The 27,801-nt window shown below is 46.1% G+C and overlaps 2 protein-coding genes across 5 annotated transcripts; one reads left to right on the top strand and one right to left on the bottom strand.

Annotated features, from left to right (window-relative positions):
- The first annotated feature begins 536 nt into the window (after nucleotides 1-536).
- LOC120692689 (dof zinc finger protein DOF2.4-like) lies at nucleotides 537-3,054 on the top strand. The gene is made up of 2 exons (XM_039976065.1): nucleotides 537-1,153; nucleotides 1,412-3,054. Exons 1-2 carry the CDS (start codon nucleotides 1,091-1,093, stop codon nucleotides 2,570-2,572), a joined length of 1,224 nt encoding a protein of 407 aa, XP_039831999.1. The 5' UTR covers nucleotides 537-1,090; the 3' UTR covers nucleotides 2,573-3,054.
- A 13,621-nt stretch (nucleotides 3,055-16,675) lies between these two features.
- On the bottom strand, nucleotides 16,676-17,973 carry LOC120691054. Of its 4 annotated transcripts, none has more exons than XM_039974014.1 (4): nucleotides 17,790-17,973; nucleotides 17,578-17,620; nucleotides 17,417-17,480; nucleotides 16,676-16,906 (listed from the first exon to the last, which is right to left on the bottom strand). In XM_039974014.1, the coding sequence occupies exons 1-4, from the start codon at nucleotides 17,910-17,912 to the stop codon at nucleotides 16,741-16,743; spliced, it is 396 nt and encodes a 131-aa protein (XP_039829948.1). In that variant the 5' UTR covers nucleotides 17,913-17,973; the 3' UTR covers nucleotides 16,676-16,740. The 4 variants fall into 4 exon arrangements, 2 of the variants coding, with proteins under 2 accessions (XP_039829948.1, XP_039829949.1); XR_005682084.1 differs by having other exon boundaries at nucleotides 16,681-16,906; nucleotides 17,736-17,973; XR_005682083.1 differs by having other exon boundaries at nucleotides 16,681-16,906; nucleotides 17,578-17,626.
- Between the last annotated feature and the right edge of the window lie 9,828 nt (nucleotides 17,974-27,801).

Here is a 27,801-nt window from a genome sequence, read left to right as displayed (position 1 = left end):
CCAGTGTAGACGTACTTTATTGCTTTCTCTATCCCTACGTACTTTAAGTTGCCTGCTCACATACATGGGTACTGTCTAGCTATACTTGTTAACTTTGGTTGGACAGAGAGGAGAGAGTAGAAGAGAAGAGAAGAGAGAGAGAGAGAGGTAGAACAGGAATTCTGAACCACCACTAGCCAAGAGTCCAAGAGAGACTAGCAAAACTAACTTTACTATTGATTGATCTCTTTCATCAATATGGACATAAAGTTGCACCTGCACATACACTAGAATGGCCCCCCTAGACAACTAGTATTGCATTGCTAGTACTAGCTAGCTCATGTTGCTAACCTCTTGCTAGCTCCACATGTATACTTTTCAACACCCCGGCCGGCCCTCTATGTGCTAGCTTATCAACCAGGGGAAAATGCAGAGAACACAAGACAACAAGCCAGCCTTAGCTTCCAAATAGCTAGCTAGCTAGGGTTTCCAACTTTCCTCGTGCATAAAAACCGCCCCCCCCCCCCCCCCCCCCCCCCGCCCCTGTTAGTTCTCTCTTCCGTTCAATTCTGTCATTCTAGCTAATACGTACTCTCTTGCTGGCTACATCCATCCATCTCACATCCTTACGAGCTAAGAAACTAGATCTCTCTTCTCCTTTGCCCTCCCATATGTTTCACATCCAATATATATAATGCAAGCCCTCCACTAAGACCCAAAAAACAAAGGAGAACAAACCCCATTCTCCTTTAATTTTATTCCACTCGCTTTCGCTCTCCCGGCGATCCCATCTCTTTCTTCATTCCCTCTGGCTAGCTTTCTCCTCGCTCCTCCTCTTCCACCCTCTCCTGGCCCTTCTCTCTTCTTCGTCCCCGCTTCGCCGTCATTCCAGTCCGGCCAGCTGCGTGGAGAGAGCTCATATCCTTCTGGGTAGTGGTAGTGGATGTTATTCTCCGATCCACCTTTATTATCTCCCCATCCTTGCATGATCCCCTAAAGCGCCTATATACCCTTATCTCGCAAAGAAGCGAGGAGGAACAAACAAACCCAGAAAAAGCAAGAGAAGCTCTCTCCCAAGTAGCAAAAGATCAAAAGAAATCAATTCTATACCATGGTCTTTTCTTCGGTTCCTGTCTATCTTGATCCACCCAATTGGAACCAGCACCAGCAGCAGGTAAAAATTTCGCCCCGAATCGCTCCCTTCTTTTGTTCGCGGCGCCTTTCGTTTCTCTCTTCGTAGCTTCTTCATCAAAAAAGCAAAGGGGAAATGGGGAGGAAATATTCCTAGTCTCTTTTGAGAAATCTCTGGTTGAATATACCAGGCCATGTCTTTTGGTTTCGGTGATCTCGCGTCTATCAATTTCGCCTCACCTTTCTTTCTCTTTAATTGGTGTGTGTTTGCATTGATGATGTGGAATGATGCTGCTTCCAGCAACAGCAAGCCCACCATGGCCAGCTTCCAAGTGGCGGCGGCGGCGGCGGCGTCGAGGGGCATGCTCATCATCACCAGCAACACCATCAGCTGCCGCCTGTGCCACCTTCAGGAGCTCTCATGGCTCCTCGCCCTGACATGGCGACGATTGTGGCCGCTGCGAGTGGCGGCGGCGGCGGTGGCGCGGGCGGTGGTGGCCCGACTGGCGGTTCCTCGGTGCGCCCGGGCTCCATGACGGAGCGGGCCAGGCTCGCCAAGATCCCGCAGCCGGAGCCAGGGCTCAAGTGCCCGCGCTGCGAGTCCACCAACACCAAGTTCTGCTACTTCAACAACTACTCGCTCTCGCAGCCGCGCCACTTCTGCAAGACGTGCCGCCGGTACTGGACGCGCGGCGGCGCGCTCCGGAACGTCCCCGTCGGCGGCGGCTGCCGCCGCAACAAGCGCACCAAGTCATCCAAGTCCAACTCGTCATCGGCCGCCTCTGCTTCCTCCACGGGCGGGACGTCGTCGTCGACCTCCTCCACTAACACTGGTGGCAGCAGCGCCGCCGCGGCCGCGGCCGCCATCATGCCGCCTCCTCAAGGGCAGCTGCCTTTCCTGGCCTCGTTGCACCACCCTCTCGGCGGAGATCACTACAGCACCGGTGCATCAAGGTTAGGGTTCCCCGGGCTGAGCTCACTGGATCCCGTGGACTACCAGCTCGGCGCCACCGCCGGCCCCGGCACTGCCATCGGCGGGCTGGAGCAGTGGCGCCTGCCGCAGATACAGCAGTTCCCCTTCCTAAGCCGCCCCGACGCCGTGCCACCGCCAATGTCCGGCATTTACCCGTTCGACGTTGAGGGCCACGGGGACGCTGCCGGGTTCGCCGGACAGATGCTGGGCGGCTCCAAGGTTCCCGGCTCAGCGGGGCCGATCACGCAGCTGGCGTCAGTGAAGATGGAGGACAACCCACCGTCCACTGCGATGACAAGCTCGCCGAGGGAGTTCCTTGGCCTCCCTGGGAACCTCCAATTCTGGGATGGCGGCAACGGTGCAAGTGGCAACAATGGAGGCACTGCCAACGCCGGTGGTGGAGGCGGCGGTGGCGCTGCCGCTCCGGGCAGCAGCTGGGTGGACCTGTCAGCATTCAACAACTCGCCGTCGTCGGGGAACATACTGTGATGCGCCCTGCATGCTGATTGCTGCACAAAAGGTAGCCCTATTTATGCAAGCCCTGAAGCTTAATTTTTAGTCATGGCTTCTTAGAAAGTTCACAAAGGAGTTGTGGTGCAAGATTATAGGGGCTCTCCGGCCGATAGTTATCGGTGATCGATGGATTGGAGCTGGTGAATTGGGTAGCAGGCAATCAAAATTAGTTCTGGTTCTGGTAATTGAGTTTTATTTCCATGTGTGGTTCTACTTCTATGATCCATGTTGTCCCTGCTGCTGCTGTTCTTGTGGGGTGCATTTCTATATTGTTGTCCATTTCAAGTGTATGCTGTAAACTTGTAATGCATACATATGTTGCTAGCTAGGTTTGCTAGCTTGGTGCAATGCATGGTGCAAGGTCATAAATATATATACCTATGAGAGTACTTGATCGAAGAGATTGAGCAGTTCAACCCGTATATATATCGTCTATAGCGACATATGGTGGTGACTTATTGTTCATCTATTATTTGAGTAAATTTGCAATAATTATATTGTATACTTGTGACTTAATGACCATTCTATGTGCTTATTATTATACTGTGCTGCAGCAATGCATTGGCCTAGTGCGTGTGTGTGTGTGTGTGTGTGTGTGTGTGTGTGTGTGTGTGTGTGTGTGTGTGTGTGTGTGTGTGTGTGTGTGTGTGTGTGTGTGTGTGTGTGTGTGTGTGTGTGTGTGTGTGTGTGTGTGTGTGTGTGTGATGTCTAACGTCATGAAAGTGTGTCATGCATGCGAGGGAACACATAGCTATCGACCTATCATGGCGCATTCAATTGCACCTATCATTTGGGAATGAATCCGTCGCAAAATGAACCATAGATAAGTGCAAATTTCGCCATTACTAGGCCTTATAAGTTCTAATATATAATATAAGCAATGTATTCTTTTTTGTTATGCGTAGGTTCCTTCTAATAAGTGCATGGAGGGACAGCATGCAGGTACTTCTTGAGAAATTATATACACTCCCATTAGTAGTAGAAGTTAGCTCCATTCCTAGCTAGACACACAATTATTGCAAGTTATTTTAAAATATACTATTCACTTGACTAATAAATAAATTAAAGGCAAACAATGAAACATGATCCATGGAAGCTCTAAACTACACCCAGTTCTCCTCTTTTGAGAGATCACATTTCTGATGACACACTCACATATATAGGCCAGGCAGTGCAAGTGACCCAGTTCTCCATGCATGGTCCTAGCTCCTCTCACTCTCAGAACGAAACGGTGTTGGTTTCTAGGTTTCCAAGCACCAATCTCCATTCAAAGCCTTTTCCCCTGCCATTGTAATCATGGCATGTCCCCACAGCACAGGCACAGAGGCATTTATTCATGTGCATGCAATCCAAGGAATGAATGCATGCAGCTGCAATCTCCTTAGTTGTGCTCAAAGAATTTGTTCTCATGTTTCTTTTGGTCCTTTCGCGCCATCTTTACCTTTAGCCAGCATCTTCGTCGGTTTCGAGGAGTCACTGCACCAGAAACTTTGCATTTCTAGAGGTTTGAAGCCAACCATTGACTGACACCATCAAAGTGTGCATCATCCCTTCTGACAATTAAAGCCGCAGCTTGCCCACACAGCCTGAGCCTGCCGCATTCTCCTGAAACCATTATGTGTACGTGTATATCTAAAGTCCATCAACCTGCATGCGCCTCACGGTCTAGCAATATATTTTCTTAGAAAAAATACGTGAATTAGACGTAACTCATATGCAAAATTGAACATGTTTCCCTCAAAGAAAAAAATGATTAGGTGGCTAATGAACATTGGTTCTTCTAGAATCCCCCCCCCCCGGCAATGTTTCCTTCCCATATATAACTTCTTTACAGAAAATTAGAGACTTGCATAATGTTGTCATTTAATTTTCTTGGGTTTTCTATTGCATTTGTGATATTTGTTATATATGTGTGTCGAAAGGAAGAGAGACCTAAACTAATACTTTTATGAAATGCACAATCGATGCAAGACATTGGACTCTGCTTTAGTTTTTTTCCCTTAATGGCAGTTGTGGATAATTCAAAATTGAACCACTATAGGAGTAATTTGGGTTAAACGCAAGAGATTGGCAAGTTATTGGCCAATCTTAGTGCATGGTTTCATTGCACAGTTAACTAGACTGGAATCTAGGTAACCGCACTGGCAGGGTTTCATGGGAATGGACTCTTCTCACATATGATGAAACTCCTCTTTCTCTCTTATCGTAATAATCATGACATGTCAGGAAAAATTGATGATGTGGCATTGAATTTAATGCCATGAAACTACCACTGAGACCGGTCTTAGAAATGATTATCATGCAAACTTTGAGTTATTTGTGCAATGAAAATTGTGGATAATGTAGAAATAAGTTAGATCTAATAACTATGTTGTCAATGATGATTAGAATTCACCAAAACCACCATGCCCTGCCCTTTTTGTAATATTTTTTACTATCACATCTTTTGTTAGGATTAATATGGAGCCTCAAAAAGATAAAGATTGTTGAACTTATTTCTTATCTCTGCATTCCTTCAATGATAAGTAATAATACATGGTGTCTCTACATATATTCATCACGTCAATTGTCCAAATATATAAAACTTCAAACTTGCCACATCATGGATGGTTAGACATGCATCTCAATTGTACGAGAGTACCGAAACATTCTTACTGGTCAAATATCAGAAGTGCAAATGCCTGCTTTAATTTAAGTATGTAACAACTGGAAAATACTTATAGTCAAATATAAGTGGCACTATGGTCAACCATTCCAAATTTTAGTTGCAGAAACCTACTATGTATTACCTTTAGACATTTGCAAATGAGGCACGAGTAGTTTTTTCTGGAGATATAATTTTATAGAAGTATACTTTTGCTATATTTTATAATTACTTTTTAAAAAACTAATTAAAGTCGTATTTGGAGACCAGAGCACCCTTTGTTTCCTTTTTTCTAAAAAAAGAGCACCCTTTGTTTATGACCGAAGGGACTGAGTAGCGTTGAATGGATATAGCAAGCGGCGACATGCTAGTACAGTACTAGTCCTGTTCAGATGAACCGTACGTACCAGATCAGTATTAACCGTACGTAACTGCTAAAGCTACATTTACCACCTACATACACATACTTCAGTAATGACCTGACGAAGTTTACGGGAGGATTTATGCGAGTATAGTATCATCTTCGAGGTTAATTTTGCCTCCAATCCATAACATTTTTTTACAGAGCTAGGTAGTAGCTCGTTTACATTTAATGTAACAGAGTTTGGAAAAACACTACACATATCATGGACCAGCAAAGGTTTTTTTTTGTCATTCTTTGTGAGATCGAGTAGAAAAGCATGCAGACTTTGCATTAGACACGTATCAACTTCGCTGTGATCGCCCATTGCTGTCAATAAATCCGGCTGATTATGATGGCCGCTGTGCACAAAACAGCATGAAATCTGGAAAGCTAAAGTGTTTTTCTGTTTGCACATAGAAGTAGGAGAAACACTTCTGATTAAAAAGTAGCAAGTGAAACACCAGCATGTTGAAAAAATATATTTATAGCAAAAAGGTTTATATATAACAAGTAGCTAGCTATATATAAGAAGATCGAACTGCGCAGAGTGATAAAATAAAGCAAAACTTAGTGCATGAATGCATCCATCGTTGGCGCTAGTAGTGCATGACGATGGTGTGAAAAATACTGCCCTAGCAAGGGATCAGACAATGACACTGCCTTCTACAGCAACTGCTACAGCTCCTTGCTAATAAGGGTATCAGTAGTGCTCAATGTAACAAATAGCGGGCTAAGATATTTAGCGGAAGCCCTTCCAAAAAGCTAAAAGAGTTATAGCGAAAGCTATAGCGGAAGCTAAATCAATTAGCGGAATAATAACATAATCAATAATTACATACAAATTTAGAAGAATCATTGGTCTAACACTCTAAAAATAGACTCAAAAATCTTGACTGTCCAACTGTGCCTCTACTGCTTTGTCTATGATCCACTCTAGTTATATTGATTCTTTATTTTTTTTGAATAAATCTTTAGCGGACCTAACCGACATTTATTACCGCTAAATCCTATAAAACCTCCTTTAGCAGACATAGCGGACAAATGTTGTATAACGTAGCGGTTGGTCTCCTAAAAAGCTAATAGCGGGCAATAGCGGGCTATTTTGTACATTGGTAGTGCTTACAGCCTTACCCGACCTTAAGCTGGGCCCCACAAACTCTAAGGACACCTTCTCTTATGTTAAAGACCACAGCCGGTCTTTAGGTAGGGTCCACCTTCCAAATAAAAAAATATAGAATTGATGGGAGTTTCGCTTCTTTCTTACTCAATGTCTGTCGCGACCTGCTACTGCCACTCTGCTCCGATTTTTTTATTCGTTGTGATCGAGCCTTAAGCTTGAGGTCGGGCCTCAAGCTTTTTCGCTTATGACCTCCGCTTAGAACCTGCTGTGTAATGTATACGGTCGACCCTAAGAGGCTTAAGACCCCCTTATTCCCAACACTACTGATGCCCTAAGCATCTCTCCATCTCTCTCCCTTGTTTGTTTACCTGTCGCTGTCGGAGGGAATCTAAGTTTTTGTCCGCGCTTTTGCGCAGTCCAATGCAGTCTCCCCCTCTTGGAGAGGGAATAAAGGCCGCAGGTCTCACCATGACCCCATCTCTTCCATTTCTATGGATCTCGATTGTTCTTCAAATCAATTGTCACTTAATGAGAAGTCAAATAATTTCAAGTTTGACAAAAATTATAAAAAATTAGTAATAAAGTATTTATACCAATTTCATGTTGCATTATCCATGACGAGTTGACGGCTACTAAAAAAATTAAGTGGTGGAGGTGGAAAACCAAACTTAAAAGAAATATAAAGAATATATGGATAGGTCGATACAATATATATAACGAATATCACAACATGAGAAGAAATAACCATTTTCTCATAAGACTCTATTCAGTAAAGATTAGCAAGGGAACGAAACCTATGTACAAACATCATTCACCTTAAATCCTAAACCATATATAGTCATTTTTATGTTCTATATATACGGAGAGAGTGGGAGCAAACTAATTTCATCGCTAAATGAACACTAGCTTACTCATACTCGGTAAACATCGTCACTTCATTGCACAACGTAGAGTTAGTCTTTTGTGCATCATTTTTTTTGGGAATCACATTTATTTTCAAAAAAATTGTTCCTTTTGCGTCTGCGGACATTAATGACGTTCGTTACCTTTAATGTTTTTGGTAACGGGCCACATAAATACATTACCAATGTTGTGTTACCTATTTGAGATTTTTCATGTAATGGTATTTTGTTTCATATGCAGTAAACTATATATAGTTTAAGGATATACGATCTCGCTTTCTCATAGATCCGTGTTTTGAGAATTGGGATGGCGGATCGGATCACCCTTAAAAAAAGGGAATTGGGATGGATGGATGTATGGAATGACCTTAGCTAGCTAGCTTTCCACCCCTGTCGCGCATCAGCATCGCATGTGCAATAATGCTGACATTTCTTGAGAGCGAATCGAAATTCGATCCCACCGGCAGAGGATCGGAGGACCCCAGCAGCCAACGGGCGTGCAGTGGGCCTTTCATTACTCAAGTTGATACAGTAACAGCCGTCGTCGGACGAGCTTGCTTGCATTGGCATTTGGCATTGGCAAGAGCAGCAGCGGCCACCATGCCATGCTTCGTGCTGCCTGCCAACATGAGAGAGAGAGAGAGAGAGAGAGAGAGAGAGAGAGAGAGAGATGACAGCCCTGCAGGAGGACAGCAGATGGTCGGGGTATCAGATTCCTGTCAGATCGACTACTGTACTGCAAATCACACGCATAGAGGGGGATCACAAAAAATGGCAGCTTTAGCTTTATACACGTACACACCAGCTGCAGGCCCTCGCCTCTCTCTCTCTCTCTGTGAGTGTGTGTGGTAGGCTGGTAGCTAGCTGCTGGCTCTGTCTCCCTTGCCTTCCTTCCTGGGTGTCTCGTGTTCTCATGCAGGCATTGCAAGCAGCATGCATGGCTCGTCGTCTACCTAGCAGAGCCGTATGGTGCTGAGGCGGCAGGTAGCTTTGTTGCTCATTTGGATCCTAGCTAGCTAGCTCCTTCGTTCTCTTTTCCCTGCAAAAGTTTACCATGGTAAAAAGCAGCAACAGTAGTTTTCATAGTTACAGTTGTACGTATATGTATTGTCCGGCACTAGCTAGTCTCTTTGTTGCACAGAGAAAGAGTGAGAGTGAGAGAAAGAGGGAGATCAGGACAGAGATTCTGCGGTTGGCCTCACGTTGCGTCACATGAAAACAATCATGGATTGCGTTGCATGGACCAGGTGAGGCGGCCTCTGCTTACCCATGCATGCATGCCCGCACGATACATGCGACATTCCCTTATTAGCTTGTGTATATTTTTCATTATCTAGGTAGCTAATAATAATGTGTACATACTGCTCTAAGATAATACTTTATACTATATGTATTTGTATTGATCGATGATCTGGCCGGACAAGCAAGACGCCAAGGAAGGTGTGTTCCAAATGGTATGTTAATGAGCTAGGTAGCTTTATTTGTGGCATCAGAATACTAAGTACGCAGAGATCCCTAACCCTGGGCATAAAAAACCGAGAACCGAGGACCGAACCGAACCGAAACCGAGAATTTCGGTTCCTATTCGGTTCCTGATTCTCAGGAACCGAAGTACTCGGTTCGGTTTCGGTTCTTTACTCGGTTAACCGAAGAACCGAACTTGTTAAACATTTAGCCCATGTAGACATTTGGCCCACTAAAACCCAACAGTCAAACCCTAGCAAAAACACCCCACCCCCGCCCGCGGCATCCCCAGCCCGGCCCACCCAGCCCCGTTGCCGCCGCCCCCCACCAGACCACCCAGCCCCCACGCCGCCGCCCCCGCCCCCCAATCCGTAGCGCCGCCCCAGCGAGCGCCTGGTCCCGAGCCCCGGCCGCCGCCCCCACCCCTGGCCAGCGCGCCGGACAAGCTCCCCGGCAGGTCAAGCGGCGGCGCCGCGGTGGTCCCCTGCCCCAGTCTTCCTCCCTCCCTCTCGGAGTCTCGGCGCGGCAGCGCCCTGCCCCGCCCCCGTCCCCCTCCCTCCCTCCCGGCGCGGTGGCGCCCCTGCCCCGGCCCCGTCTCCCTCCCTCGCGGCGCGGCAGCCGGCGGCGCCCCGCCCCGCCCCAGTCTTCCTCCCTCCCTCTCGGAGTCTCGGCGCGGCGGTGCCCTGCCCCGCCCCCGTCCCCCTCCCTCCCTACCAGTGCGGCGGCACCATGCACGGCCGCCGTCGCCTCCCTCGGTCCCACCCACACGGCCACGCCGGCTCCGCCCCTCGTCCCTCGCAAGCTTACGCCGCCTCGAGGCTTCCCCGCTACAGCATGCATGCCGGGGTCGTCCCTTCCTCAAATCCGCGGCGGCTCCTCCTCCTCCACCAATTCCATCGGGATCCAGTGGCAGCGGCTCCTCCACTCCAATCCCTGGCGAGGGAGACGACGGCGGCTCCAGCCGTCCCTGGTTCCCTGCAGAGGAGGATGCACTGCAGGAGGGGATGCGCGGTGACGGCGGACTCCGCGGCGGCCGGTGGGCGAGGATGCGCGACGACGGCGGACTCCGCCTAAGCTACAGCGGCGTGGCACCCTCCTGCCTCGGCCCGGGTGAGCAGTGACAGCGGGTGTGGAGCAGGGACGGCGGAGCAGCGACGAGCGTTGAACACGCTCGGTTCTTTCGGTAGGAACCGGAACCGAAACCGAAAAAAACCGAAACCGAATTGCTCGGTTCTCAGATTTTCTAGGAACCGAACGGTTCTCATTTCTGGAGAACCGAAGTTTGCTAAAAAACCGAAGAACCAATCGGTTCGGTTCGGTTAAACCGAATGCCCAGGCCGAGAGATCCCAACGCAATGCGTGCCCAAGAATCTGATGCTGGGTGTGTTTAGATACCCCAAACTCCTCCCAATTTTTCAAACTTTCCATCACATCAAAATCACATCGAAACATTAAATATAGCAAATGACTTATGCATGGAGTACTAAATATAGGTAAATAAAAAGACTAATTGCATAGTTTTGATGTACGTTGCGAGATGAATCTTTTGAGTCTAGTTAGGTCATGGTAGGACAATATTTACAACAAACAAACGAAAATACTACAGTGTGCTACAGTGTCCGGTGTGACCTTTTCATCCACCTTTTCGTGGATCTAAACACACCCGCTGTCTTTATTTTTTTTGGACACACACTGTACATGTGTAACGGTTGCGACGATCGAGTGTGAGATCGACCGTACCTGCTGTCCTCGGGAGTTGGGAGCACGAGCTGGGCAGTTGCTCCTGCTACCTCTACTACCACGTACTACCTGTTGCACACAACGGAAAGTGATCGAGATACCATCAGTTAAAAAACAGAAGAAGAAGAGCTCGCGTCGAGTCGGCCGCACCAAATAATCATGCAACTAATCAATGCAAAGCTAGCTCTTGATCGAACGACCAGCTGAATATCAGGGCAAGGCCAATGATTTTAACTTGCTGCTGGTTGTAAGAATTTTTGCAGATTATTTCTCAACCCACTTGTATACTGGTTTAGCTCTATCATTAATACATGGTCAACTTGTTTATCTCACAAAATTTCTTAATTCTTGTGTCGAAGCTGGCTATAAGCTAACAACCCGCTTCTCCTCTCTCTCTTCTCTTCTCTCTCCTCCACCTTAGTATTCAGCATGTTTATAGCCCACCATAATACTTGCTCTGATGCACGTACCAAAGCAAACAATACGCTACCCGGGGTCGATCGTTGTGCAGTGCTCACGCACGCACGCTAATGAATTCACGTATGATGCCATGCACGAGCAGGTACAGTAACCTGATTGGACGTACGTACAATACCACCTGTCCTGTCCAGTACTGTGGGGTCCAGTACTGGTGGTGTATACAATACATGCGCGCACCTGTAGCTAGCTGTAGGTCGTCGTCGTCGTCGTCGTCTTCTCACACGGCCAGCTCGACCATCGATCTTGTACATGCATGCATGCGGTCAAAGAGAGTGGACGTGCCATCTATCTCACTACTACTGTCCGTGTCCGATGGAGCGAGAGGACGAAAGAGAGAGGCTCGTCAAGCAGAGGCAGGCGAGGCCAACACAGACTGAAAAAGTGTAGTGTCCGTCGTCCGTTCACGGTTCATCCACACGTCTCCATCACCCAACCGCTCGACGTGTGCAGGCATGCATGCATGGACACAGCTGCGTGCGCGCACGAACGCAGGCCCCGGCCTGCAGGGACGACGTACGTACTACGTGCACGGGCCGGGGACACAACAGCAGGTCTCGCTCAGAGCTCGGAAGAGTATCGTCTCGCTCGCGACGTCAGATCAGAGTTCAGAGGCCGCCGGGGCATCCAAACGAAGTACCGGCGGCAGGGGCCCGGCACGGCCGCCGGGGCGCGCGTGGCCGTTTGTCCGGGCTCTCCGGGACTCTTGCTGCCCAGCGACTAGCTACAAGAGTGAGGCACGATTCTTATTCGCTAGCTCCCATGCATGCATACATCCCACATCCCAGCATTGCACGGCACCAACATGGCCATGCGTACGTCTGACGGAGCCTCCAAATTAAAACTCTAATTAAGTGTAATGATCGTCATTTGAACACATCGGGCGCATTAGGTTAACGGCTTAATTTGGTGATCATTTCTCAACCCACGCCCGATCGAAACAACACCGGTAGTCTCACGCGAAGGTGGGCGCAGATGGTACAAGCACAACCCATATTTGAAAATATACAAGAGTGACATACGATAACAACAAAGAGTTTTACAAACCAAGCTCGAAATACATAATATTATACAAGTGTAGTTGCCTTTTATACAAAGTTTGATAAACATAAAATCTGCCCACTACAATGTATAAGAACGACAAAGAATTACACACTCAGCCCACGAGTGTGCAATTCCAACACTCCAAAGCTACGCGCCTGGGTCCTCGACGTTCCACCCATCCGCATCCAGTCGAACGAACTTGGCGCAACACGGACAGAAGTCCACGTGTGCGGGTCCTGAAATTATTTTTCCAACAAAGCCCTGAGCAACTAATACTCAGCAAGACTTACCCGACCAGTGGGTATAACTTAGCCCACATATCTAGATATGCAAAGCTTTTGGCTGGTGGTTTATTTTGCAGAAAAGCGACTAAAGAAATTCCTTACTTTCAGTATTTTAGCTCCAGATTCTATACAAATTAACTCTATTCTAATATTTGCATGGATCAACTATAGCAGACATGGTGGTGCAATCAACAATAATTCAAGGTGTTCATCATCATATGTATATAAATATACTCATCATCTCATTATAACACTACGCTGCAACGCAGTGACCAAGGTGCTCATATCCGAGAGCGACTGACGGCGAATCGATTCGATTTAACCTTGCAAGGTGGACCTAACCAACACGGCACGCGTATGCCCCGTCGGACCACACGCACCAACCATTCCCCTCCCCGCCTCGAACTACAGGACCGTCCCACCATCATATGGTCAGCCGAGCTCAACGTGAGACCACCAAAAATAAATACATGCAACACATTTCTCCGCGACTACTCGACCACCCCAGGAGGTGAGATGGAGTCCTGTACTTTCGAAGAGAGGCAGTACTAGGCTTACCGGTTTCGACTACCTCCTACTTCCGGCATGCGGTTAGTACAGTTCAAACATGATCAGCAGGGCCAACAACGGCTCGGTCCTTAACTGACACAGGCGGAACTACACCTCTCCCGCCCGGTCTCAGATTCTATTCTTTCTTTCTTTCCAAGACTTTCATTCCAAGGTGAGTAACTTCTATATGGAAACATAAAAATATCCTATATCTCGCGAGTAATTGGAAATTACTCGACTTTTACCGAACCCTATCTAGCATAGCATATCTATCGTCCTATACATACTAGTATAACTCAAGGAAACCTAGGGTTTATGCAACTAGGGTTTCATACAACTCCTAAACGTAATGCACAAGTAATAAATACATATATATGTGTCATAATTTAAATTACTAGGATGTGCACCGGGGCTTGCCTTCGGGCTGCTGCTCGACACTGGGCTCAGCTGGGCCTTGGGCCGGGTGCTCACGCCGCTCTTCCTGCTGAACTTGCCCCAGCTGCTCCTGTGGCTCGGCGATCACCTTGTACACGGCTCCCTCGGCGGTGGCGTCTACACGTATGCAAATGATATGAGAATGCATGCATGGGTTGCAATCTTAAAATAGCCAATGACTAGATACAACTACTAGTAATTTACACAAAAATTGCACTCCCAGGCCCAAAACATTCCCCAAAAATCCGGAGTATCCGGACGAATACCCGGAGTATGGAGTCCGGAGTTTCCGGGCCTATACCCAGAGTTTCCCCCGGAGTGTCCCAAACCCGGAGTATCCGGGCTTATACCCGGAGTTTCGCCCGGAGTGTTCCAAAACCCGGAGTATCCAGGCTTATACCCGGAGTCTCCGGACCCGACAGCATTTTCGCCCCAAAAACTGAAATATTGATTTTGGCAAAAACCAACCCACCAAAATCAAAACCCTTTTTAGATCCTAGTTGAGGGATGCATATAGAGTTGATTGACCAAAAGAAATCACTTAGAACCTCCTAGAAACATAGATCGGGGCGGCACAAGTTGAATACCTAGGATGAGCTTTTCTTGAATGAAGAACTTGAAATTCAAAGCCTCCCCGAGGAGGAGCACATGGGGGAAAGGGTTATCCACGCCGATTGAAGCTTCCTTAGCCTTGGAATCAAGTTGAGAGGGAGGATTTGCACTCTAGGGCACTAGAGAGAGAGGGAGCTCATGAGGGAGAGGGAGAGCTCATGAGGGAGAGGGAGAGAGTGCACGTGAAGGGGAGAGGGAGAGTGAGCTGTGAGGGAGAGAGAGGGTGAGATCCCTGTTTTAATGATTGTGGGGCCCAGAAGACAAAAATTACTTGAACTAGTAACTCCATGTCCAGAGTATCCGGGCCTAGGGGCCGGAGTATCCGGCCAGGGTGTTGTAGGTGCGTGCATGGCATGGGGAAGCAAGTCCGAGCCCCAACGCGGCTAGCTAGGATAGGTGTTGCAGAATCGTCTCTGGGCGCCGGCGCGACGCGGGCAGTGACGTGCGTGCGCAGAGCGAGGGAAGTACGCGCGCGCTCGTATCGGCTATCTCCAGTATTTAGAGAAAGTACGTCTGAAAATTTGCGATACTTTTAAAAGTAATATAGGGTGCTTACATTTCCTGGTTTTTGTCTTGTCTTTCCCCAATTTTGAGACAAACTGCTCCAAATTAAAATACCCCAATGGCCCCACATGATCTCTGCTCGAATGAACCTGCATGCTCAAATAGTACGTATGAGCGAAATAATAAGAAGGGAAATGAGAAGGAAACCCTTTGTTATGCATGGTTTCTGAAGAAAACCCAAGATGCCGCATACCTGCTGTGCAAGAATCAATTAGTACTAAATATAGATAATAAATAGGAGCAAATATGATTATATTACCTTCTTATTAATTTGTTCAAGAAGTTCTAGGAAGATTTTTTTTTGGAACGGAGGCAGTAGGTGCCTAGCTGTGGGATAAGGTCCGCTTTGCTGCCGTCCTGTCCCTGCCGCGGCCCCTGCACGCTGCTGTCCGCCCGCCGTAGATTTGACCGTGGAATCCCTCGGCCGCCCGCTCCATCACATGCGTGCGTGTCCTCAAGGGGTGGGGCCGCCCCGCCCCAGGAGGCGTCAAGGAGAAGCCTCCGCTGCGCTGCCTTTGAGGCTGTCCGCAGTGGTCTCTGTAACCCATCCGCAACTACAGATACAGAGTGAATATGGAGAGAAAAATGCCGCAGCGGTGAACTCTAAAACGGTATCGAGCTCCACGCGCCAAATCCAGCGAGCTTGGAGAAGGAACTGCAAGCACCGACGTGGCGCGGGGCCCGCGATCTGCGTGCCATCTCAACCACCGTCGACGAGGAGGGGGCAGAGGGAGAGGGAGGGGCCTCGGCTGAGGAAGGAGCTCGCCGCCCCCGCCGCAGAGCTTGGCTGGCGGAAGGGGCAGATCTCGGAGGAGGGGCGCCGGCGGAGGGAGCAGCGAGGAGGAGGAGCTCCTGGATCCGGCTGGGGCGGCGGCGTCGGCGGAGAAGCAGTAGGAGGGGGAGGGGAAGAGTCCTCGGGGAATCCGCGGCAGCAGTTCGGGCAGACGCGGTGCGGCGAGGAGGGCGGGGCGAGCAGCGGCCCGTGCAGGTCGGCCGTCCTCCCGCACTCGAAGCAGTAGAACAGCACGGGCACCGGTGGCGGGGACGGCGGCTCGCCGGCGGGCGGGGAAGGCGCGGACGCGGACATGGTCGGGGCCGGTCCTCCCGCTTGGGGCCCTCCGCCTTCGGGTCCTCCTCCGGGTCGCCGCCTCCTCGGCATCCCCTTTCATCTGCTCGGCTCGGGCCTGGGGATTTGTTGCGCGAGCGCCGCGCAGTCCTCCCCGCACTCCCCCACCCTTTCCGCGGCCGGCGCGAGGAGGAGGAGCTCCTGGATCCGGCCGGCGCCGGAGCTTGAGGGCCGCCGAGCTCGAGCCGGGCCATGACAGCGAGCATGGCGACCTCCCACTACAAGAAATCTCTTGATCTATGACAATCGAATTTCGTCATAAATCACCAAAAAATCGTCATAAAATAGTATTCGTGACAATTTCAAATTCCGTCATGTATTGAGCGTCATAGATTACACCTCGTGACGTTTTAACGAAAATCGTCACAAATTAACTCAATCCATGACGTTTTAGGAATGTCATAAAATAGCCTTAGGCCCATCCAACCCAGCCCAGGCCCATTATTTATGATGAAAATAAACGTCACGAATTCAATTGCCAAGTCACATGACTTCCACATGGCTGATGATGTGGCACAGACATGGAAAATGATGTGGCGCTGACATGGCCGATGACATGAAATATTGTGATGACATGGCTGATGACATCACACCACAGCCCATTTATGAATTGGCCCAATTCAGAGTGGGCTACTAAGATTGGCCAAAATTAGCAGCCCATACGAAAAATTAGCCCACCAATTCTCCATCCCCATAGACCAATCCAGCCCATAAATCACAACAAACAAAAAATAAAGACCATTTCCAAGAAATTGCATCAATTGTTAATTAGTACAACAACTAATTATAACAGTGCACAATAATTATATTTACATATTGCACAATTAGGCAGGCACGGAACAACACTTTTGTAGCACTTAGTAGGCTAGCAGCAAATTTCCTCCACTCCAAGTGATCTTGTGGATAGAGTAAATATGAATGTTGAAGGGCACAAAGCTCGACCAAGCTGTGACACAGGAAAATAAAAATAATAATAAGCAATTAAGAAAAGCAGATGCTGACAAGATTTTAGAAATTGACAAGGAAAAGTTCAAAATTAACAAAGCCATGGAGCTCAATGATCTACCTTTAGCATGTAGTAGTAATCAACTAAAAATAATCCCAGAAGAAGATAGCAGTTCTTAATACACATCTAATGCAAGATGCGGAAAAAGTGAAATGGACTATGTGGTCATAAAAGGTAGCATCTTCAATTAAAAAACCACCAGTTATCTAGGATAGAGACTAAATAACAAAATCATGGAATATTCAAAGAGCTACAATGAAGTGACTTTGCAGATTTCCGCATGAAAAAAAACTATGAATCCAGAACATTTGATTTTTATGAAAAAAAGTGACAACCTATATGCAATCCCGTTCATGTAACAAAATGAATATCTACTGTCATTCGAACCACACACTAAAGCAGGATTCAGCAACTACTTCGTCTTCTGAGACATTTAATCAAACAGATTACCTGCATGGGCATGGCAGGCTGGAGAATCGCACCACGCAGAGTCTGGAGTTCCTACCAACTCGATCTGCAAAAGGAAAAATAAAATCCAGCAAACAGTGAATCCATGGCACAAAGTTTATTCGCAAAGCTAGATAATCACATGAAAAAGAAAATTCCCTCACCATGTGATTTAAACGAGCACATGCAGCCACCATTGTTTGCGTTCTACTCCTATGCAGATAACCCAACCGGAGTCAAACAGCAACAAGAGGATGAGAAAAAAACAAACACATTCAGCATCTAGTCCGAGCTTGACTACCAAGCAAGCAACATTACGAACCTAAACAGACTGATGCAGATCTGAACAACAAGAAAGAATGAAAGCAACACCCACATCCAGGAACCGCCAGGAAGGGGGTGAGGGAGGTGAGGAGGGGGCGCTGCCGCAGTTGGAGGCGGAGGCCAGGCGCTCCGGCGTCGGCAGAGGCGGGCAGTCCCCTGAGAGCGAATCGAGCATCACCTACAGCTTCCTCCGCTCCGCGCAGCCGTGGTCACCATTCAGTCACCGAGCAGCCGTGGCCGCCGTCCGCTCGCCTAGCAGCCGTGGTCGCCGTTCGCTCGCCCAGTAGCCGTGGTCGCCATCTCCTCACAGCGGCGGGCAGATCTGAGGAGCAGCGTCAGCCGCCTGGGGCCAATGGATAGCACGAGGCACGCCGCTGCCTTACTTTGGGGAGCTGCACGCAGATCTGAGGGGGGAGGGTGTAGGGTCGAGATGGCGGACTAGAGGGGGGGTGAATAGTCCTTTCTAAAATTAATTACGCCGGCTAACCGAAACTTATGCGGAATTGAAACTATTCGCTTAGCCAAGACTTCACCCCTCTAACTATGACTCTAAGGCACCTCCAAAAAGGGATCCTACACAAAGCAAATGGAGTGCCAAGCTAGTAAGAGCTCTCCTAACAATTCTAATGCCAAGTCACACAAGCCTAAGCACTAGTACTTCACAAACCGGGGGAGCTCCTAAACAATTCTAATGAACAAAAGCACAAAGCCAAACCTAAGCTCACTAGATGCTCAAGGACAAGGATACACAATCCAAATCCAAGTGCTCAACTTGCTTAGCTACACAATCTAAGCAAGAGCAACTAATTAAGCTACACAAGCTAACTAGTTACACTAGGATCTCTACTTCTAGCTACACAAGCAAGAAGTTGATTAGCAAGCTACACAAGCTAACTAATCACTAGAGTGCAACTACACAAGCACAAGATATAGAAGAAAGTAAATACAATGCTTGTGATTTGGAGAATGCAAACCACCGAGAAGAGTAGACAAAGTTGACACGGTGATTTTTATCCCGAGGTTCACTTGGTTGCCACCAAGCTAATCCCCGTTGAGACAAGCTCCAAGGTTGCCGCCGATCCTCTTGCTAGTGGTGACTCTCAAGTCACACTCTCCCACGTGGAGTGCTCACACCGAGCTCTAGCACATGATCCGGCCGAACCACTTGTTGCTCTTCACGTCTCGCTCAACTAGAGTTGCTCTTCGCGGCTCCCGCGGGGTGAGCACAATACCCCTCACAATCTCTTCTCCGGAGCACCGCACAATCTTCTTGCGGGCTTCAACGGAGCCTCTTGCCACCAAGCCGTCTAGGAGGTGGCAACCTCCAAGAGTAACAAGCACACCGGCTTGCAACACGATCACCTAGTGCCACTCGATGCAATCTCTCAAAGCAATCGCACTAGAATTGCTCTCTCACTCAATCGGATGATTACTATCAAGTTAGAGTGAGTAGAGGGCTCTCAAGCACTCTCACACATGGACACTAAGTCCCCAAGGTGCTAAGCCATCTCAAATGGCCGGCCACACCCTCTATTTATAGAGGGAGGCCCCAAACTAGCCGTTACACTCAAAACCCACGAAAACAGAGTTTTCGCGGACTGTCCGCCTCACAAAAACCGGACTGTCCGCCATTCAAAACCAACGGCTAGAACTGCAATTATTATGTGTCAGAGTCGACCGTTAGAGCCCTTCGCGGACTGTCCGCGCCCATGGGGCGGACTGTCCGCGGTTCAAAACTTCGAACCAACCGATTTGCAAACGTCTCTGACTAAATCTGGAAGTTACCGGCGGACTGTCCGCTCCCTAGGGGCGGACTGTCCGCAGTTCAAAAAATGAACACACACAGAACCCGCAGTGTCTCTGTCCCAGAAATTTCAGTAGGAGGCGGACCGTCCGCCCCCAAGGACCGGACGGTCCGCAGGTCATTTTGGACACCCAAGACAGAACAACCAAGTTTCTGCGCCCGTTTCAGCTTTTAAAGGCGGACCGTCCGCCCCCATGGACCGGACGGTCCGCAGGTCATTTTGGACCACCCACAGAGTCAAAAACGGTTCTGTTCGAGCTCAACCGAGATAACGGCGGACCGTCCGCCCCTCAAGGGCGGACCGTCCGCAGGTCTAGGGCGGACCGTCCGCAGGTCTATTTCCAGCAGAAATGTACCTCGGTAAAACGGCCATAACTCTTAGCTCCGATGTCCAAATTAGGTGATCTTGGACTCTATGGAAAGCTAATTCAGAGGGCTACACAACCCAACTGAATTCTTGATCCAAAACACAATGGATCAAAGCAGTATTCCATTCCAAGAGACAACCTAATTTCCGGAGAAAACCAAAAGACCTTTCTTGCTTCCCAAAGTTGATCAACATCAACTCCAACTCTTTCTCCTTTGCAAATGTGCCAACACCACCATGTGCATGTGTGTTAGCATTTCACAATCATTTTCAAAGGATTTTCACTTGATCTCACCACGCCACTCGATCCTAGCAACATCGCAATGTTAGATCGCTCAAGTGGCACTAGATGACCGATATGCAAACAAGTTTGCCCCTCTTGATAGTACGGCCATCTATCCTAAATCCGGTCATGCACTTCTCTACACAACCTTTGACCGGTGAAATGAAATGCCCTACAAGTCATACCTTTGCCTTGCGCATTCCATTTCATCTTCCCAAATGTTGATGCCACACAAGCACCAAACTCCATCAAGCCTTTTGATCATCATTATGAGTCAATACTTGGCTTGATCTTTCTTAAATGATATGATCCACTCCATATCATCACATGACCTCTTTGGTCCATCGATCTTGACCTTGCTCGCTCTTCACCGTTGCCTCGGTCCATCGGCGCCAAATCTTGCCCAAGCTTCACCGCCTTGCGGTCCCTTGCTTCAAAGCCTTGACTTGCCCTTCTCCATTGCAACCGGTCCATCAAGCCAAGCCTTGTCTTGATCTTCTCCACTTTGGTCACATGACTCCATGTCATGTCTCATATGCAATGAGCTCCTCGATCATACTATATGAGCATAGCATCAACCCTTAGCCATTTCTCCTCCATGGCACATGTTGCTCATACTAGTGTCTTTGTGTGGACTAATCTCCTGTGTATCTCAACATAAACACTTATTAGTCCACCTAAGTTGTCACTCAATTACCAAAACCAAACAAGGGCTTTCAATCTCCCCCTTTTTGGTAATTGACGACAACTCTACAAAGATATGGAAATTAAGCATATTCCAAGCTAGCACTTCACACATGTGTAAATAGCTAACTTGGTTTGGATTTTATGTTTCTTATCCACCAATAAGACTACTTGTGAAAGATTGGATAAGCACCATAAAAATCCGACTTGGTAGTAATAACTCCCCCTACATGTGTGCTCAAGAGATTTGGTTTTAAACTCACACACATGCATAAATATGAAATTTGTGGGATTGTTATCACTACTAAGTGATGCTAAGGTATATAGGATAAACCTTTGAAGCGTGATACCAATTTGAGTTGCTTCCTTGAAGTTCATTCCTTAGCATCAATGAGTAACTAGACATTCATCAAAAACTCAAGATACCTCATGAGATCAACAATATTAGCAAGGCTCTTGATTCACTTGTAAAAAAAATGTCTAGCTACAATCTATGCATGCTAGTTGTCAAATCATCAATCAAGTTCTATGACTAGCATACATCACACACAAGCAATGCATATATAAATTTTAAAACTTATGCAAATGCAAGCAAGCGCATGAATATGCACATATCAAATGCAAACAACCAAGTTCATGAGCTTGCTCCCCCTACTTGTGTGCTTCTCTTGTCCAAGAATATTGATCCTCCTCTTGATCCATGTCCATGATTGCACTCTCATCTCATCTCCCCCTTTGTCATCCAAGGATAATTCATATCTTTGTTCATTTCTCTCCCCCTTTGTCATCAATGACCATAAAAAGGGCCGAAACCATATGAAATTGGCCATGTGAAGATCAATGGCTACCACTTGAATACCCCTTGTAGGCAATCATATGAAGCATTTGTGGTTTGATACAAAGAGTTGGACTTGGGTAGATGGTTGAGTCTTGAATCTTCATTTTTGATGGACACTTTCAATTTGATTGGAATTGACACTACTTGTAACAACAACATGTGGAAGCATGAAGATCACCTTGAAATGCCACATGTAGGATACTAGTAGGATCCTTGACCTTGATACTTTGTAGTGGGGCTCCTCCCCCTATGTCAAAGTGTTTTGTCAATCTACTTGAATCTTGAGCTCTTCTTGATAAGGATAGCTTTCTTGATTTGAATTGATCACTTAACGTTGAGGATCACTTGTTGAACCACCATTGTTGTACTAGATCTACTTGAATGAATACCACTTGTATGACCATGTATATCACTTGTAGAGATACAATGATATACCTTTTGTTGAATCTAGTATCGCTTGTAAAATCATGATGGACCACTTTATTGAATTTGACATTGATAACCAATTCTTGAACTAGATTGTTTCCATGAGCTTCTTTCTCTTTGACTTGATCTAGACTACTTGCCCAAATAATTCAACTCGGTTTGAACCAATGACAAGCTTCTTCACGCCTCATTCAAAGGGTTATCTTGACAATGTTGAGTTAAACACTTGAAAACTCATTTTCTAGATCAACTACTTGGGTTTACTAGCTCATGAACATGTCATGTGTTACCACTAGATCATATCAACCATAGAAGCAATAGTGGCATCATAAAACATTTAAAAATATTTTATTTTTCATGAATGATCACTATATATGACTATATGCACTAATCATGTCCTTAGCATATAATGAATGCATATGTCAAGCAATTTCACCTTGCTATATTGGAGTAGAGGATAGTCATTAGATTCCAATTTAGTTCTCCAACTAGCATCATGAAGTCCAATTATAATAGCTTGGTGAAGACAATGAATACCATCCTTCACCCATATGAAATGAATATCACTTATCATCAAATGCATTATCTTGTTGTGGTTGGCTTGCTTCATCTCTTTGATCCTTGCTTGCATGAGAGAATACCATTTGAGTATACTTGAATTATCATGAATCTCTCTATATTGGGTATTGGTTGCTTTTCTTGATCTTCCAATTTTAGTACCAAAAATGTGATAAGTACACTCTACAATCAAATGGCCTTGTACCTAATACTTGTCATGCTTCTTGTCATGCTTCTAGCTTCTCTCAAAACCAAACCTAAGTTCCTCAACCACTTGTAACGATGATTCCAACTTGAGGACCTTTCAATTTAAGTGACTCAAGATCAATCCAACATTTGTCACTTTTCTGCCAGATTTTGTACTTCTCAAAGAATACATCAAATCTCTCAAAGTACATATTGAATTGCCACAAAAATTGGTGGAGATGTGTGGCACTAAGTCATCTAGTAGCCATAAAAAATTGAGCTTCAATGCTTTTCTAGATTGCTACCAGATTTCACATCTTCACTCATGGGTGCATGCTGAAAACTGCTGCACATGCATTGACAAGATCCACTCCAAAACTAAAGTATTTCTCATCATATTCTCATGAAATTTGTACAGCAACTAGTACCATAAGTGTAGGGCATGCATACCAAATTTCAAGCCAATCCAAATAGATTTGATCATCCAACTATGGCTATCTTCTCAGCTTACTCAGATTTTCAATAAAGGATAGATTTTGAGCAATTGAGCTATACTTCATCTAATTGAATCAAACTTGATGTCAACTTGTTTGAATACTCTCACAAGATATATATTCAATTATATCGCATACTAAATGTCATCTCATGATCATATCCATTCAAATTATCTCAATTTTGAATACTAAGCATTTAATCCATTCAAACATCTTATAGCAAGCAACACGAGCATATATATCCAATTCAAACATCTCATATGCATCCAAATGAATGTGATCAACTAGGGATATACCTTTGTAGCTCATGATAAGTTCAGCTGTCAGGATCCTCCTTTTTGTTCATTCGCGGACTGTCCGCGATATCCTAGCGGACCGTCCGCCTTTGAATTTTCACACCGCCGCCCGACTGAAACTGCCTCTGGCAAATACTGCCCAACACAGGCGGACCGTCCGCGGTCCTTTGGCGGACCGTCCGCAGTGTATTTTTGCGGTTGAGAATTTCTCTGCAGTGCCTCTGGTGAACAAGTCCCATGAACGGCGGACTGTCCGCCCCTTACCCGCGGACTGTCCGCAGTACCAAATTTCAGACTGTCCAGAATTGTGCCAACTTTCTCAATTCCAACCTCAATTTGGGATCATTGCTCATATAAAAATCCAAAAATCTCAAATATTGCATGAAAACCTTCAAAAGACTCATATGAGCAAGTTTCAACAAGAATTCAAAAATAAATCGAGTAGAATCATGAAAACTCATAAATGGCTCAAAAATTCAGAAAAATGAAACAAAAAATGCATATAAGAACCAAATGCCATAAGTATTAGTTTTCAAGTCATATTTGAGAAGTCAATGACAAGTAGCTCATTTCTCAACTTGCAAAATGATTTTCATCCAAAAACGAGATTCAACTCAAATAAATTTGCAAGCCATCAAATATTTCCAATAAATCTTCACAACTAGAATAAGACACTTGTATGTTTGTAGCACTTAGACTTCATTGTTTTGATTTGGCATTGGGTTGTATATATGCAAAAAGCTTCAATTCCTTGATTCAATCATAAGATCAAAAATATGAATTTTATTTGAATCAAGCCTCCAATGCCTTTGGTACCTAAACACATTCATCCACGTTTTGATGGTACCCAAACTAGGTTGGGTCCTCTCAAGTTAGGAGCAACATACTTTGGCAATGCCTTAGTATGAATAGCGGGATGTTTTGCAATAGTAACAAATGAGGTACCATTACCATCCTTTCTAAGCATAATATTTGCATCAATTGAAATAGGCTTAGAATTGTTACCTAAGGGACATGAATAGGCCATGTGTCCCCTTTCCCGGCATAAGTAGCATCTTCTCTTTTGTTGAGCCTTTTCTTCCTTACTCATTTGATGCTTCTCATTGCCTTGCTTCTTATAGTTTGCTTGAGCCTTCTTCTCAAGCTTATTTGGGCAACCCGAAGCTAGGTGACCCAATATTGCACAATTATGGCACTTGATGTGAGCATGTGGATTCTTCTCTTGGATCTTGTTCTTGCTCAACATCTTGGCATCTTGAATGTGAGTTGGATGCCTTGTTCTTGCCTTACCACCCCTTCTTGTTCTCTTTTTCATCATATTCAAGTCATCAACTTGATCATCATGGTTGATCTTGACTTGAGGTTGGGGTACCTTTTCTTGTTCAACTTGTGGCTTTAGTTGAGGTTCTTGTTGCTTCACCAATTGCTTGGTTGGGCACATTGAGGTGAGGTGACCCCAAGTGCGGCACTTGAAGCATTTGACATGTTTAAGCTTCTCTTCTTCCTTCTTTAACTTGAGCTTTTCTTTGTTGGGGCAACCATTTGCAAAGTGTCCCATCTCATGGCATTGAAAGCACATGAAATGAGATAGCTTCATTTCTTCTTGCTTCTTCATCTTCCTATTATATTTATTCTTGCCCCATTTCTTGCCTTTGGCTTTGCTTTTGTTGGAACCAATGCCACTCATGTCACCGAAACTTCTTTGATTTTTGATTATGCTTTCAAGGGTGACTTTTGATTTTGTCCATCTCTCTATCTTGTTGCTCAAATACTTCACTTGACTTTGGAGCTCTTTGTTTTCTTCTACAAGGTTAGTCTCATATTGCATAGTAGAAGAAGAACAAACATCCATATGTGAAGTACATGGCATAGACAATAAATCATCACATGAGGTGGATACATGTTTCTTGTCTACATCACAAGAGTTAGCAATATTTTGCAATTGATCATTTGACCCATGTGATGAGCTCTCACTAGTTTTAATTCCTTTATTACAAAGCTTGCTAGTGAGTAAAGCATGGTTTAGTACCAAGTTCTCATGAGCAACACTAAGCTCCTCATGAGTCAATTTTAACTCCTCATGTGAACAACTCATGACATAAAGTAGATGCTTTTGTTGTTCACATGTGTTTTTGAGAAAAGAGTTTTCTTTTTCAAATTTGATTGTTTTGGCTAACACTTCCTCAAATAATTTGGTCATGCTAGCATATCTATTCAAGAGCTCATCATATGAATTAGGATCAATCACATTGCAATTTGATACCTTTGTGTCACCTTGTGACATGAAGCAATGTGATGATGGAAATGAGCTTGATGTAGCAATATCATCCGTGCATGAGCCAACTTGATCATCAAGTATGCTTGGAGTAGAATCATAATTTGCAAAACTTGAATCATCATCAATCATGTCAAGTGAACTTGTTGTAGATTGATTATCATCGTCATCACTTGACCATGAGGTGGAGCAATCTTCCACAACCACCATGTCATGGATGTGCTCATTATCCTCATGCACTTCCTCCTTGGTCTTATAATCATCATGATCATCGGAGGCCGCCCCATATTTCTCATTTAGATAACTCCAAATATCATGGGCGGTTTTCATATCCATGATCTCACCAAGTATACAATTATGCAAAGATCTAAATAAAATGTTAGTAGCTTGGATGTCTAGATCTAGGCATTTCTCTTGTGTTGGAGTTAGATTTCCTTCATCTAACACATGAGAAAAACCTACATCCACCATCCACCACATTTGAGGGCAAATAAATTTAAAATTGCATATCATCCAATTTTTCCACAGTGCAAAGTGTGTGCCATCAAAAATGTGTGGACACTCAACATCTAGCCCATAAGTCGCCATCCTCTCGGGTCGGTAAGGACCACAAATGAGAGACCTCGGCTCTGATACCACTTGTAGGGTCGAGATGGCGGACTAGAGGGGGGGTGAATAGTCCTTTCTAAAATTAATTACGCCGGCTAACCGAAACTTATGCGGAATTGAAACTATTCGCTTAGCCAAGACTTCACCCCTCTAACTATGACTCTAAGGCACCTCCAAAAAGGGATCCTACACAAAGCAAATGGAGTGCCAAGCTAGTAAGAGCTCTCCTAACAATTCTAATGCCAAGTCACACAAGCCTAAGCACTAGTACTTCACAAACCGGGGGAGCTCCTAAACAATTCTAATGAACAAAAGCACAAAGCCAAACCTAAGCTCACTAGATGCTCAAGGACAAGGATACACAATCCAAATCCAAGTGCTCAACTTGCTTAGCTACACAATCTAAGCAAGAGCAACTAATTAAGCTACACAAGCTAACTAGTTACACTAGGATCTCTACTTCTAGCTACACAAGCAAGAAGTTGATTAGCAAGCTACACAAGCTAACTAATCACTAGAGTGCAACTACACAAGCACAAGATATAGAAGAAAGTAAATACAATGCTTGTGATTTGGAGAATGCAAACCACCGAGAAGAGTAGACAAAGTTGACACGGTGATTTTTATCCCGAGGTTCACTTGGTTGCCACCAAGCTAATCCCCGTTGAGACAAGCTCCAAGGTTGCCGCCGATCCTCTTGCTAGTGGTGACTCTCAAGTCACACTCTCCCACGTGGAGTGCTCACACCGAGCTCTAGCACATGATCCGGCCGAACCACTTGTTGCTCTTCACGTCTCGCTCAACTAGAGTTGCTCTTCGCGGCTCCCGCGGGGTGAGCACAATACCCCTCACAATCTCTTCTCCGGAGCACCGCACAATCTTCTTGCGGGCTTCAACGGAGCCTCTTGCCACCAAGCCGTCTAGGAGGTGGCAACCTCCAAGAGTAACAAGCACACCGGCTTGCAACACGATCACCTAGTGCCACTCGATGCAATCTCTCAAAGCAATCGCACTAGAATTGCTCTCTCACTCAATCGGATGATTACTATCAAGTTAGAGTGAGTAGAGGGCTCTCAAGCACTCTCACACATGGACACTAAGTCCCCAAGGTGCTAAGCCATCTCAAATGGCCGGCCACACCCTCTATTTATAGAGGGAGGCCCCAAACTAGCCGTTACACTCAAAACCCACGAAAACAGAGTTTTCGCGGACTGTCCGCCTCACAAAAACCGGACTGTCCGCCA

This window comes from Panicum virgatum, chromosome 9N (assembly GCF_016808335.1).
Source record: "Panicum virgatum strain AP13 chromosome 9N, P.virgatum_v5, whole genome shotgun sequence".
NCBI lineage: Eukaryota > Viridiplantae > Streptophyta > Magnoliopsida > Poales > Poaceae > Panicum > Panicum virgatum.
The sequence above is the reverse complement of the archived record's forward strand: the minus strand, read 5'-3'. Positions and strand labels throughout refer to the sequence as shown.